Source organism: Bos taurus, chromosome 26, assembly GCF_002263795.3.
Source record: "Bos taurus isolate L1 Dominette 01449 registration number 42190680 breed Hereford chromosome 26, ARS-UCD2.0, whole genome shotgun sequence".
NCBI classification, from domain to species: Eukaryota; Metazoa; Chordata; class Mammalia; order Artiodactyla; family Bovidae; genus Bos; species Bos taurus.
In genome coordinates, this window is record NC_037353.1 from 13902085 (window position 1) to 13917875 (window position 15791).

Sequence of the window (15791 nt, forward strand, 5' to 3'; positions counted from 1 at the left end):
ACTTACCTGGTGCCAAACTATGGCAGCATGCACTGTATCATCAAAATTCAAGTTCTCATTAAATCACATTAATTATAGAAAGTATTTTAAGTTTAATGTTCTAAAAGAATTTCTAAGGAATGGCAGGCTTAAGGTTTTTATTGGTGTGTTAAGAAGGTAAACATCATAGGGGAATGTTGTCTAGCAAACTATGAGATATGCCCCCAAAGTGTTTATAGTTAAATATTTTGAAAAATCATCTTTTAAGAAATCAGGCAGTCCCAATTTTGTCTTGTGTGGCATTTTGCCACTTTTCCTGCCCTGAGCTGCCCTGACCTGCCCAATAAGGGCCCATGTGCCACACCACTTGCTTGTTTAATGAGCTCTGCTGACGCACCAAAAGCCACTGGCAAACAGAGGTGAAGTAAGGATTCCCGGTATATACCACCTGGAGTTTGCCTGAGGACAATTTAATAGTCTCTGAAACCATAACATTTTGAAAAGTAGGGAAAGCCTAATTCCTACAGTTATGTTGCCACATGGTGGCACCCACAGCAGTAGAGATACGCTGCAGCTAGAGTATCTCTGGAAGTCTCTACCTGATGAAAACTGATAGGCAAGAACCTCAGCAAGAGTGAAGGTCACTGACCATGGAGAGCACATCAGGAACTGTGGGAACTAGACTGACAACTAGCAGGAGGCCCACTCTGTCACAGATGAAAGTGATTAACTGAATGGTGATATGCTACTAAAAGTCAACAGAAAAGCAAGCCATAGATTACTACTTCCCTATTTGAGTTTTACTTTGTTCTCTGGGCTCCAAATTTCCCTGGTCTCTGAAAATGGTTTAAGTGACATACGTTCTTATACATTAAACAGAAACTACCAGAAAAGTTACTTGTGTGAAGAAAAAAAAAAGTCACTGCAAATAAAATTTAAAAAACCTAAGACCTTCTGTATAGAATTAGAGCACACAGCACATGCTCTCATTTTAGTTTTTACGGAAGCATACATTTTCAAGAAAAGTGAAGATGAATGTGTGCCAGGAGAAGGGTGTTAATTTGGAAATGAGGTGTAAGTTTGGAAACATAAGAGAAATGATTTCAATAGAAAGGATCTAGTTACTTCTTGCGATGCATTTAATAATCCTTATTTTAAAACACATTTAAAAGTAGTTAATGCTACAAAATAAATTAAACAAACATGTCAGATGTGTTTGAACACAGGAACTTACTACTACTGTCAACAGAAAGAAAAACAACAACAAAGAGGCTTTAAGTAAAACTGAGTACCACAACAGCAACTACAGGTATCTTTCACTTACAGATGATAATATATTCAAATGCATGGGAAGAACAACATGCTTTCAGGATTAATATGTTAAATGTTTCAAGCAGAAGAACATGCAAATAAATGTAGCACACATACATGTTCACAAAATGCACTAAACTCTACTAAACCGTTTGTTAGTGGAACTAATACTAACTTGAGTTCTCCAATCATTAAAAAGGTGCAAGGAAAAAACCATCAATCTTCTTGGTTTAAAATGCAGAAGTTAATAGTCTTCCCAAGCTCAACATAATGCTTAAACGGTGTGACGCCTTTTCTTTGGTTTCATTTTACTTACAAGTATTGCATTCATTCCTGATGCAATGCCATAGCTCAAACCTGAGAGGCGTGCTGCATATGTATACTCTTTTAAATCATCCTTCAATAACCTGATAAACAGGTATGTCATGTTGCAATGGAGAGGATCAGCATAAATGTAGCGACTAACAAAAAGAAAAACAAAAGAAATGCTTTGATACCTCAAGCAGTGGCATGGTAATGAAGAAACATGACTGAAGAGTATGAATATGCAGCCTCATGATCTGAATTTCTAGGGAAATAGTATAAGCCAACCTTCTGTTTTACAATGGCAGGAAGACTTCATTCTCTATTGTCAAAGACCAAGACTTCAGATATGGAATGGGTGAGATCTAAACCTAAATCAGGGTCCAATTTTGTTTTGAGGAGAAAAATATGATGATCTGATGAAAGATGTTCAAAAAAAAAGAAATCAAGGAAAATTTGCATAATATGAATGGTGTATTGCTGAATACTTAAGAGCTAACTTAAAAATTAAATGATAAGAAAATATGATTAGCCACAAAGATTTTTTAAAAAGAAATTAAACTCATACCCTCAATCAAAAATGCTTCCATCAAATCAATATAAAAAATGTTGATGAGTGGAAGGCTCTAAGACGTGGGTACTTACATACATCCCATAGATGGTATTTTGGAGGTCATAGCTCAAGCCTGCTAGCTCTGCTGCATATGCATACTCGTTGAGTGAGTCTTTGAGGAGCTCAAGGTACAAATAGGCCATGTTACAGTGCAAGGGGTCCACATAAGCAAATGGGCTGGAAGAAAATGTTGACAGTAAAATAGCTGATTTATTACTTCCCAATGCGATACGGCCTTTCGAGATGGATCAAGGAACTGGTTAAAACAACTTCCTGAAGATACGCTTTGAATTCTTGAATCTGTCTCTTCTCATGAGTAAAAACAACAACAACAACAAGATGTCTAACAAAGAAGCTTGAAATATGCCATGTGTACTGGTAGTAGTGAAGAGGGAAAAGGAATTACTACCCCAGACGGCATGGTAGAACTGACAAGTTAGAAACACGGGGTAGGTGAGGAGTAGGAACAGGGCAAAACGCATGTCTACGTTTAGGCTGGTAGGAAAAGGCATGGCCGACACTGCTGACTGACACAGCATCTGCACATCCTCTTTCTTCCTCTAAGCAAGCCATACATACTCACGGTGGACAGAAGGATGAGACTGAGAACTTTGTGCTATGATTACATAAACTTCAAAGAGACAAACTGAGACTTGAAAGAGAAAAACTGACACCTGTGAAAATGTTAGCGTATCTCTGAGTTTCCACCTAAACCAACAGACTAGAACACTGTCAGTAAAGGAATAGATAATATCTATCATATAATTGCAGCCAGAACCAGGAAAAAAATATTAACATAGGAAATTTTTAAAATATAAAACAGGGAAATTTTTAAGTGAGAAACAGCAACAAGAGAGAGGAAACAATTACAGAGTGCAAGACTGCAAAGACCACCTAATTTTAAATCTTCATTTCTCAAATAAGAAAGATCATTTTCCTCATGTCACCTGGTCTGGTAGCAACAGAGTTAGGATTTGGATTTAAGTCAAATGACCTATTCATCTGACTATGTGACACTGCTTACCTTTATGACAAGCAAGTAAAAGGTTCCTTCATTCAACAAACATGTACTACATTCTTACTACAATGTTACGCACTCCTCTAGGTACTGGAGATAAAGAAGGAACAAGTCAGGCAGAGTCCCTGACCTCACAGAGTTTAGAGTCTAGTTGGAGGAAGCAAATAACACATTTAAATATGATACATCAGGTGGTGATGGTGTTATGGAGAAAAATTATGCAGGGTAAGAGGAAAAGGAGTGATAGGTGGGACAGGAAGATTACTGATTTCTATAAAATTGCTAATCAAGGCCTCTTTGATAAGGTGACATCTGTATCTGAGAAGCAAAGGAGCAAGCTTCTGGGGATATCTCAATGGAGAACCTTCCAGTCTGAGGAAACAGCCAGTGCAAAGGACCTGAGGCAGCCTCTTGGCTTAGTTTGTCTGGCAGCAAATTATAAGTTTCATTTTATCCATAGCACAGTAAATATAACCAATGCACTGAGAGCAAAGCAACAATTTCATCAAAAGCTGATAATGAAGTAAAATAGGGGTAAAATGCTTAGCCCCAGAGAAATTAATATCAAAGAGAAAATCATAAAGCTATACAAACATTCTCCACCTAGCAAATCTAAATAGTACTCCGTCATTTCATTTTTTAAGTATTTATTACACACAATAACAATTTCCTTCTTTAGGCAAATAGCAGTTCAGAAACCTTACTGGCACAACTCACAAAAGCAAAGCACCAAAACAGGACAGAATCCTCAAGAGGGCTTGTCCCCACCGCCACCCGTACGTGGAAGTGAAAAGCCAGATCTGGGAGTTCAAAGCCACAGGGCTAAAGCTCAGAACACAATTCCAAGAAGTGTTCTGAAATACCAGCTTTGCTGGTGAACTGGAGAGAGACCTAAATGAACTTTTAAAAGAGAACATGATTCCGGTGGAATGCTTAAATCCTGCTTCACTTGTTAATTTAAAACATGTTATTTTGTAACCAGATATTATGTGCTTAAATATGGGTCACAGAGTTTTAAAAACTATATGTATGCATGATACTATCCTATTTCTGAAAAGATTAAAAGGATACATACAAACAGAAAATTTCTATAAGAATGTACAAGAAACCTAACAGTGTTTACCTCTAGAGGGACCAGAACACCAAGACGGATTGGTGGGAAGCAGATATTTTTAATTCTGAGAACTATGCTGGAAGTTTGCTGCTACTGCTGCTAAGTCGCTTCAGTCATGTCCGACTCTGTGCGACCCCATAGACGGCAGCCCACCAGGCTCCCCCGTCCCTGGGATTCCCTAGGCAAGAACACTGGAGTGGGTTGCCATTTCCTTAGAGAATGCAAAAATGTCAAATGGTCTCTCAAAAGATATTCTGAAGCCAAATGGCAAAGTATGGCAAGCTGCTTAGAGTGTTAAAAAAATATCACTTTTAACTATCAAAAACTAAAACCAGCTTTGTAATATTTTCTGCCAATAGTAAGCCATAATCAGAAAGTCCAGGTTTGATATTAAAAAAAAAAAAGCAATAATCTCTGTGCAGCTCTAGATAATCTATGAATCTCACGCTATAAATAAACAATGTTGCTATCACTACAATCTCAACATACTTGTTGGTGAACTATTAACATTCTACTTAGAGATTCTTTTTCCTTCTTCTGAAACATTTAAAATACATCTCAGCTTTAATTTCATGCCAAGCAAATCAAACAAAAATTAATGAAAAAGTTGATCATCATAGTGAACATTATTAGATGATGATAGGGGTTTAAAAAAAAAAATAAACACAGACCACTGAATTTTAGAAATATAAAATTACAGAGTACAGACTCAGAGTAAAATTTGAATTGAATGATAACATTATCACACAAATAAAGAAGACAGAGATGAACTAAAGATTTATATTGAAGAATCACTGCAACAGTAGCATTATTCATAAATTTTACTAAACATCTTCTACCAAGTCAGAAATAGAGAATGCAATATCTAAGGGCTCCAGACAATTAAAGGACTGGAAGAGACTCAAGATCATTTAATAACTACTACCTCTTTTTCTGGGCAAGCTCTAGGAATACAAAACCAAAACCATAACAAAAAACCACCCTGGATTATTCCATTTTTTTTTTCAGTGAACTTCTGGTGAATCTACAGCCTTCCCAGATTCAAAATCCTCAAGGTTAGGAAGATCCTCCTAATAGCTAACATAAATCATTTCAGTTGAAGAGTGTACTCCTCAAAGGAAAGGAAGAATTAACAACCTTGGCTCCTAAAATACCATTTAACAGAAGATGCAGCCTTTCCTGGTCTATGCTAAATAATTCTAATTCCTTTTATTTCCAGACATAGGTACTTAAGGAAGCAAAGAAGACTTTTAGAAATGTTGACTTTTATAGGAAGCTTTGTAGCTAGATTCATTTTACATACCTGAAAAATTCAAAGTTGAGACAGGCCTTGGGCAAGAAAAACTTATCATCTTGTTTGAACCAGAGTTTGCTCATAGCTGTATCCTGTGATGGAAACACAATATATTTAGGGAAATATAGGCACATTTGACAAAAATCTTCAATCAAATCTCTCTTCAAGAGGAGGAGGACAGAGGCAACAGCTGAGTTTTGTTCTGGAGAGGCTACTGTCCCGTGGCTCTGAAGCACTCTCCAAGAGACAGGATGGGAAGCTGGAGAAGATGATTGGTAACTCTAGCAGCAGAGAGAAATTACCCTCTTATCTCACCCTGGGTCAAAGAGATGGGGACCCAGTGGAGGAAGAGACAGACAGGAGAAACCAACACCAACTATCCTGTCCCTATCTTTCTCGACACTAGGAGGCAGATGCAGGAGTCCTTGGGGGGCGGGTATAAGGCAGCCAGCAGCCAGCCTCCAGCGTGGGTCACATGGATCCCAGCCCGCAGGAATTCACACCCTTGTGTGGTCCTCTCTCCTGCACTAGACCAGAGCTGGTCTCTGACCAACAGAATATGGAAGATGTGATGGTATGATACTTCTGGGATTAGATTATAAAAGACTGTGGCTTCCATCTCGATCACTCATTTTCCCTCTTGGATCTCACATTTTAGGGGAAGCCAGCTGCTGTGTCAAGAAACTCTATGGAGAAGCCCATGTAGTAAAGAACTAAGATCTTCCCCAAACCACACAACTGAACTTGGAAGAGACTTCTCCAGCCCTAGTTGGGCCTTCAGTCGACCAAAGCTCCATCCAACAGCTTGACCATCTCTCTCATGGGAGACCCTGAGCCAGAACTACCCAACAGAGCTACTTCCAGATTCCTGTCCCTTGGAAGCTGCATGAGAAAAAATAAATGTGGTTTTAAGCTGCTGAATGTTAGAGTAATTTGTTATACAGCAATGGATAACTAATACAGCCAAGGATGAATAAATAAGCCACTCCCTCGACTCTCCACTCACTCATTCATACCAAATTATATAAAGTCTTAGAGTTCACTTGAAACTACCTTGGAACTCTGAGAAGAGACATAAATGGTTTAGTGTTATCCTTATTTTATGCTAAGATGGCCTATTTAAAACACACAAAAAATTAGGAAAAGTAAATAAGCTTTCTCTTTGAATAACCCAACCTTTAACTCATTAAAATCTAATTTTTAAAAGAAAAAATAACTCTTGTCTCAATGACTTAATGTTAGGTCTTTTGAAGGGAAAGAAAGATGTTTGTCTATGGAAGTAAGTTTATAAAAAGTTAGTTTTAAAGTTTAGAAAAGAGGATGTGCCGTAATAATTTGATCCATTTTCCCACACAATCTACCCAAGGTGTGAAATAATGACATGACAAGAACATCTGGAGAAAGAAAACCCCCTTCTCAATCATTCATTCCACGGACTTATAACTCCACCAACTTCATACAGCCACTCTTTCAAAATGAGAAAGAATTGTTTATAAGGGCAGGAAATCCAACAGCTTCCCCTGGATATGCTCTCTTCCAGGCTTTAGAGATTCTTTCTTATCTTTAACTTTCATGATGCAGCGTAAGTCTACTTCCTTATTGGGTCTTCAGTGAACACGGAAAAAAGGCTTTCAACACTGAGTTATATCTTTTAACAGACGAATTATAGTCCAGACTTACTACTTTATTTTCTGCAAAGCAAACAATTCCCTAGAGTCTATGCTCTACAGCAGTTTTGTTTGTTTTGACATTTTTAGCCTTTTAATATTTTTTTTAGTTATTATCTCTGCAACTCTTCTGTTATCTCTGGGGTGGGAGCCCCCTAAATCAATATAGTACCAAATGCAAGAAACCATCGCTCTAGTCCCCTCCAAGTAATAGGTCTGTCCCCTAACTTTAATATCACTGATTCTAACATATTACCTTAATAAGAGAAGGGTATGGCGTTGCTTCTTTTTCTAATGATAAAATTTCAAAATTTGTAGGAATAAATTCATTCTTCATTGGAAGTTTAAATTTCCCATTCAGATCAGCATTTTGCCATTTCTGGATGAAGAGTGAAAAAATATACAAACAAAAGTGATTAGAATCTGATTTAAGGGTTTAAAACACTCACTTTGCTTAATATCCAGGCAAACAATAAGGGAATAAATGTCAGCATTCTTATATAGAGAGGCTACTTCCAAAATCTAGCAATGACTTTTCATGAAACTTGAGTTGGAATCTCTGGAACTAATCAAGGTTTTACACTTATCTATCTTTCTTCTTTATACATCTCTAAAATGATCAGCCGACATGAAGGAACAATTGGAGACTATGGAACGCGGAGGCTAACGTATGAAGATCACATCTGCTCTAGCTCTTTAGAGAACTGGAGAATAACCTGCACAGAGACATACTTCCACAACTGCCAGACAACCGGTGGTTAGTCTAAGACTTAAACTTGCAGCTATACTAAGTTACTTGCATGTATGGATAATACAATATGAGGCATAAAATATAGCCCCTCCTAAGGTGAAGACAGTATGAATCCCAGAAACTGCTCCCCACGTGTGTTCAGAGCAAGATCATGAGCTCTCAGAAACCCTCGCATCTGTCTTTCAGGTTCCCTGTTTCCATCTCTTCCTGCCTGTCTTGGTGCCTGTGCATCCCTGTGGACTTTGAACTCCAATGATCTTTGACTGCGTGAGGCTGAAGTCTGCCCTGCTGGTCTGACAGACATGTGAGAAGATGGCTATAGTGTCATTTCTTCATGTAAATCCTATGCTCCAGCTCTCTACCTCCCTGTTTACGCCTCTTGGAGGGTACAGACAGTGCTGGGCCACGACTCTCCACACTCTGGGCAGGGAATTGGTTGATCCAGGGAGCTCATGTTCTTGCGTATCCCTCACACATCCGGCTTCTTCACAGATGGGCTAACCCTACCTTAATGACTTCGTCTGGTATAGCTTCTTGTTTGTACTGGGTTCCGTACCACTCTTCTGTGCGATCAGTTTTTCCTTCAAAAGATTTGGAAACTATTGCAACCCTAGAAATAGATGGAAAAAAAAACCTATAAATTCATGTTGTATATATAAATTTATAGAATCTGACTCATGAAAATATGAATAAATGTCCAAGAATGTGTTGGGCTTCTAAGACCAAGTAAGTTCTATGAGGCTTAGGTGAAATGGCTATGTATGTACAGCAGTCTCTGATCACAGTCTCTGTTACCCTTTGATTATAGCCCATCATTTTGGGTGTGAAAAACTGCTTGCAAAGAAGATTCTTATTATGAATGCTATTGACTAGAATCTTAAAAGAAGAGTAGCTAGGGGAAAAAAAAAAGGAACAAAGGTCAGTTGAAAAATAGTCTTTGAAAAAAGCACAACAAAGTACTCCTTCCTAGGAACAGCTCAGGCCCAAGGTTACAAAAATGGCTAAGAAAACTTGTTGGCTCATTCAGAAAACCAAAAAAACTAAAAACATTCTTTCATTGTAACTTGCTAATTTGTACTGTTTTTTTTTTTTTTTCCTGCCAGACACTATCATCAATTAACTGTATGTATTAAATTTACACTGGCCTTCCTGCGGCCAGGGTAGATGGGGATAGGACCAAGAAAAACATTTCTTTCTCTGATGGGCTAGTAGGAACTTCACAGAAGAGAAATGAGAAGGGGAAAAAAACAGTTTAGGGAGGGAAGGCAGAGGTAAAATGTCAGAAGATTATAAGCAAAGAAGCAGAAGAAGCTCTGTACCAGTGGAGCTCCTGTCCTAGGGAAGGTTGCTGCCTTTTAATTATCAAAGTTAGAATCATTTCACTCTAACTAGCTGGCTCAACGCCAGACTGGGAGCAGTCCTTTTGAATCGTGTCAGTAGAGTGCTAGGCCAGCAGCTCGGAAGGCTTGCCATGTAGTCAGTCCTGTTATTGGTTTCGCTTCTTTATGTCCCAGTTCAGACAACTAGGTTCATGTCTATTCTTGCTTGTTCTCACTTATCCTCCCAGAGGTTAGGTTCCAGTCTCTGATTGTCAGTCTCACAGCTCAAAGTCCACTCCTTTCAATCAAAACTCCCCTCTACTGAACACCCATTCATTTTCAGAATCCTAATCTCTGTGTTCCAAACACCTGCCCATCACTGGATTGCCTCAACTCCAGTGCCTGACGGTCAAGACCACCGTCTACTTCTTATTCATTCTAGATAAAATAGACTACCTGGCTAGTTGGACTTGGCCTTCTCACTTGCTTCAGGGTAAATATTACAAGCAATCTGACTCACCTGTCTGTGAGAACGACTGACTTAATCTTCTAGTTTACAGTATTCCTGATCTGGTCTAGCTGCCACTGACCACTATCTGTTCTAGAAAACATGCTAAATAAGAATATGTTCCACAGAAACACACAGAAGAATCCAAGGGTCTGACAGATGAAAGAGTTCGGATATTGTATCCATGTTGGCAATTTGAGAATCCCTTATGAGGGGTACGTGTAATGTATATAGAGCTCACATGGCCACATGAGGAGTACATGATGTTTCTTAAGGACATTCACTCAATACATGACAGAGCCAGCTAAGACTCAGTCATAGAAACTGCTTCCACTCCTGCTGATTTCTCAAAGAATGAATGGATTAATTATTAGGAAGACACCTAAAAATATGTTAGGAAGTAGAATTAGATGGTAGAGAGGTGGTATTCCCATCTTCTCTTCCCTGAGATGCTTGATTTTGCAAAAGTTTATTACACAGATGGCTGTGATTTCCCTGAATGACAGCCCCATGTATCAGAAGAATGAACAAGGGATTGATTACAACTTATGAAGACTGGAGCATTCATTCAGCAGTGGACTTGCCTTCTGGAACAAGGAAACTTTAAACTCAGTTCTGAGCAAGGAAGTGAAAAAACTCAGGGAAAGCTGCCAAATGTTCTAGAGGATGCCTATATGACACAGAAAGAAGCAGACAATGTAGGTTGAGGAGGAAGTTAAAGAAGGGGGAGAAGGGCAGTTTACTAGGTACAATCCTGAGAGATTTGCGTAGTTAGATACCAAAGTAAAGTGTATGGGTAACAGGTGAAATGTTACCATGAGGCTCCTCAAACTAGGTAAATACCAAATATTGGCCTAACAAACAGAGAGACCAAGAGTTAGCGTATCATCGAGGAATTAAAAACTGAAATAAAATGATAGAGTATGTATATACTTTCAAACAAATTATGAAGGGGAAATAACAGAAGAGACAGATTAGACACATGTCAAACATACAGAAATCTACAAATCAGAGTGTGGAAGCACAAGAGGACGTCAATTAGGAGAAGAAAGGCACAGTAACTGAGGTACCCCACAGACAGCTACAGTATGTTTAACTGCAGACAACTGAGAAAAACTGGCATGGACACTGCAGCACCTTAGACTATCTGCTGGAAACCTAATTATGCTAATAATAATAAAAACAAACCTAGTCTCGATGAGTTTTTTCCTAGTGGGGGAGGGGGGCAATGCTATTCTTTAATCTCATCTACAAAGAATTGGCTACTGATACAGTACTAACAGAGGAGGGCATGGCAATCCACTCCAGTATTCTTGCCTGGAGAATCCCCATGGACAGAGGAACCTGGTGGGCTACAGACCATGGAGTCGCAAAGAGTCGCACACAACTTAGCAACTCAGCACAGCACAGCACAGTACATGGTACCAATAGGATCCTTGGAAATATGAGAGAAAATGATCCTTTAGTTTCATACTGAAACTTACAATACTAAGAAAAAGAAACAGTGGGCTAGAATGAATGCTGACTGCTGAGTTCAAGTCAGCCACTTAGAAGTGTTCAGAGGAAAGAATAGCGGTCACTGCTGATGGGACCCATTCAGAAATAATCTTGACATTATTAATCTATAGACATTAAAAGGCAATATCATTGCCAAGGGATGAATTCTCATGACACCTTTGCAAATAATCCCTGAGACAGAAAAGAGGGAAGACAGCTGATAATGAGAAGAGGCTTCACAGGTAACTGTGACGAATTTAAAAAAGAATTAGTAGGAACTGCACAGACCTGGCCATCAGAAACAAATTCTGGTTGATATCATGACTCTCTTTGAGATCTTGCCAAAATCACAGTTAAGATCTAAATTGGGCAAGTCTCCAGGGTTCAGTTTCATCACTTTTTAAAAGGGATTCAACTAGATAAATTCTATCCTCTTACTAGTTGAATTCTACAATATCACGATATTAAATCATATTTTTTAAAGATACACAACAGAGGAAGAAAAAAGGCACAAAAATCAGTGATTTATTTGTCTGTCTTTATGACAGTACTATAACCATCTTAAGTACTATGGCATTAGAGTAAGCTTTCAGATCTGGCAGTGTTAATCCTCCAACTGTTCTTTTTCTGTGTAGAAGTGTTCCAACTAATCTAGGTCCTTTGTAGATCCATATGAATTCTGGAATCAGCTTACCAATAACTTAAGGAAAAAAGCCTACTAGGACTTTGATTGTGATTACATTGAGTCTGTGAATCAAACTGGAGAGGATGGATATTTTAATAAAATCAAGTCTCCTAATCTATGAACAAGGTCTTTAAATATCTCTTGGCACTGTTTGATAGTTTTTTGTGTAGAGATCTTGTTCATCTTTGATTAAATTAATTCCTAAATATTTTATGCTTTTGTTGCTATTGTAAATACTTAAAAATTTTTTAATGTTTTATTTTGATATAGTTACATACTTCTATAGTTAGGAAGTTGCAAAAATAGTACAGGGAGGTCCTGTATCCTCTTTACCCAGCTTCCCTCAATGGTTATATTTTACCTATTATAATATCAAAACCAGGAAACTGTTGTTGGTACAATGTGTATGTATAGTTTTATGTCATTTTACCACATGTACCGATTTTGTATAACCACCAATAATATTTCTTTTAATTTAGTCTCTCTACGGTTTGTTGCTAGGATATGTCTGAAAAAGTTCAAACAATGGTAGCTAGGAAAGTGACTGATAGAACGGTTTTGTCAGAAGATTTTTTCAAAAAGTTCTATCAGATTGTTGATTTTATTCATAAAATGACTGGTCCAAAAAACATGTTTACTCAATCACCAAGTTCCCAGAATTCTGGAAATATGTGCTCAAAAGGGGAGAAAAATAAAAAATGCAAAATATGCACCAAACGTATACCTTTTATTCTTGACTTTTAGAAAATATAGATGAAATTCAATTTGAAGGCATAAATATCATGTGGTAGCTCATAAGCTCTTTAGGGCTGATCCTCCTCTAATAGAAATATTTGTTAGCCTAACAGCTCCTCCAATTTTTGGTTTCCTGATTAACCACTGGCCAGTCAGAAGCATTGAGACTGTAATCCTTACTTTCACTTAAAAAAACAGAGGGTGTCCTCACTTGCTTATAAAACAAGATAAATGAGCCAACCCTTTGGGAGTTAGAGTTAGGATGAAGCCAGATTAAGACAATCTATTATTATATCTTATTCATAAGGAAATTATGATTATGTTGTTTTTTTTAAAAAAAAAAGAATCTTCATGTTTTCAAGATACTGACTTAAAATAATCAAGACTGGAGGAAGGGTGAGTGAAGAAGTGTGGGAAAAGATCAAAAAGGCTAGCCATGTACTGATTGCTGAAGTTTGGTATTGGTTCATTATACTGATTCTACTTTTGTAATCATGCTTCATAAAAAGTTTAAAAGCATTTTATTCAAAATTTCAAATTTTTAGATTCAAACTATCACTGAAAATCTAGTATATAACAGTAAAATCTGTAGAGTGACTCACCGGACATTTTCTGGTCTGAGTTTATCGAGAACCATCTCTATTAAATCTGGTCTAAATTCTTCCAGTAAATATTCAGCTGTGAGCACTTCTTCTAGGGGATAATACTTTTTAAAAGGAAAATAAATACAAAAGTAAAATGTGTAAGGCTATGATACAGTTTAACTTATTAAAGCAAACAGATCTTTAACACATAAAATCCTCTATTTTACACCCCCCTCTTCCCTCCAATTAAATTTTATTTCATTGTAAAGATTTCTGAATCTTTTCCCTTTCTTACCACACTTTAAGCAATTTCATATTGTGGGATAATTTTACAGTTAATCCCCAAATAATTTACATTACAGAGAACAAAAGTACATTTTTTCAGGGAACAACTAATACCTCTAGCTAAAAATTGAGTGTCGATTAAAAGAAATTTGGTGATTAAATGCTGGCATCTATAGGATTCTTAATATAAAGTATATATATTTTAATAGAATTTTTTCTTTAACTTCTATGAATGAAATCAGACAAGCATTTACAAAGTTGTTATGGAGGAAAAATGGCTTATATTTTTAGTTACTAAAGAAAAATAATGTGGAAGAAGCTTTTTAGTAAGGGGAACTTACTGAGACAGACTGATTCATTCATTCAACAAGTATGTAATGAACACCCTACTCCGTGCCAGGCACTGTTCTAGGTGCTGCTGTGGGTACAATGGTAGGTAAGACAGATGACGTCCCTGTTCTATAAAGAGCTCATGTTCTAACTGGGAGGAAAGTGATGTCGCTCAGTCTTGTCCGACTCTTTGCAACCCCATGGACTGCAGCCTACCAGGCTCCTCTGTCTATGGGATTTTCCAGGCAAGAATACTGGAGCGGGTTGCCATTTCCTTTTCCAGGAGATCTTCCTAACCCAGGGATTGAACCCAGGTTTCCTGCATTGTAGGCAGACACTTTACTGTCTGAGCTACCAGGGAAGTCCTCTAACTGGGAGGGAGGTGGACAATAAACAAACAAATACTGTCATTATACTGATAAGATGCTATGAAGAAAATTTAAAAGGGGCAGGGTCATGATTGAGAGGTCAGGGAAGGTGTCTCTAAAGCAGAGACATCTGAGTGGAGACCCAAACGAGAAGAACCTAGCCATGCAAAGACTGTAAGTGTTCCAGGCAGAAAAAAACAGCAAATGACAGGGCCCTGAGAGGGAAGAAAAAACTTAAACGCTTAAAGATTAGACAAAGAGCCAGGATAGCTGGAGTGGAATGGGAATGAGAGAGGTGGGACGGGGAGTGATATGGAATTCTGTCAGAGAGAGGCTGGAGTCAGATGTCATTATGGGTCAGGTAAAAATTTAGATCTATTTCAACTCTGACGGGAAACCACTGAAAGTCTTGACACAGAGGAGTGAAATAATCTGATTTGGGTTTTCAAAAGATCATTGAGGCAGGGAAAAAACACTAAAGCTAGGGAGACGGCAAACACGAATTCAGCTAAGAGTCTATGATGGTAATCCAGGTAAGAAATGAAGGTAGCTCATATTAGGGTGACAGCAATGGAAACAGAGAAAAGAGGGTGATTTATAGCTTTCACATAAGTAGCACATGACACATAGTAGAACTGAAAAATATTTAAAGCCAGTAAGCATGATGTCTATGTAATGAAAATATTACAGATGATGATTTTCAGGATGATGAAAATTAAGATTTTAAATATGTCTTCGCATCAGAGTTTACTAGTTGCTACAAAGTCTAAAGTTTTACACTGTAGCTTCAATTTTTATGATTTGTATAGTACTGAAAGTAACATATACAGGATCACTGAAACACTCCATGTGCCAAAGTATAGAGTAAAATAACAATAAACTTACATGTAATATTCCTGCAATCTTAGAGGTATAACCCCGTGGTCTCTCTTTATCTTTAAACCTAAAAGCAACAGCATTCAAGTCCTAAAATGAAAAATTAATCCAATTAGATATAAGTTACCTGTTATTTAGAAATACTTTTTTCCTTGGCGGTGGGGGTTGGCTTGCCTCCTATTTTCCTCCATATATAACTATCACTTTCTGAAAAAATGGCTATGCTTGATTTAGAAATGTACAGAACACAAATGAAAATAACAAATATAGAATATGATTCTATAGGCTAAACTGTTGAAACTATTAGTCAAAGAATCTGGAAAACTGTGAAGGAATCCTGTGAGATTCATCAGTTGCATAGATGATGATTTTACTGACCCTTTCAGAGAACTGTAGCCTGATTAGAAGTTACTGTCCTAAGTTTCACAGAGATTATACCTTTAAACAAAATACATTTCAGTCTTGAATAGATCTTAAAGCAGATGTTTAAAAAAAAACTCTTAAAAGAAGCCTTTAAAAATTTAAAAGACAAATACCTTTTGTTTTATGCAAAA

At 37.5% G+C, this 15791-nt stretch overlaps 1 protein-coding gene across 3 annotated transcripts in view; it reads right to left on the minus strand.

The window, feature by feature from the left end:
- Positions 1–15791, minus strand: part of IDE (insulin degrading enzyme) — a 94583-nt gene that overhangs the window by 20427 nt on the left and 58365 nt on the right. For 2 of the 3 annotated variants that reach the window (XM_015460599.3, NM_001075849.1), the window contains 6 exon segments: positions 15247–15327; positions 13397–13500; positions 8558–8660; positions 7556–7678; positions 5642–5724; positions 2239–2383 (listed from right to left, as the gene is read on the minus strand). In XM_015460599.3, coding sequence (XP_015316085.1) covers positions 2239–2383; positions 5642–5724; positions 7556–7678; positions 8558–8660; positions 13397–13500; positions 15247–15327 — 639 coding nt within the window. 3 annotated transcript variants of the gene reach the window in all.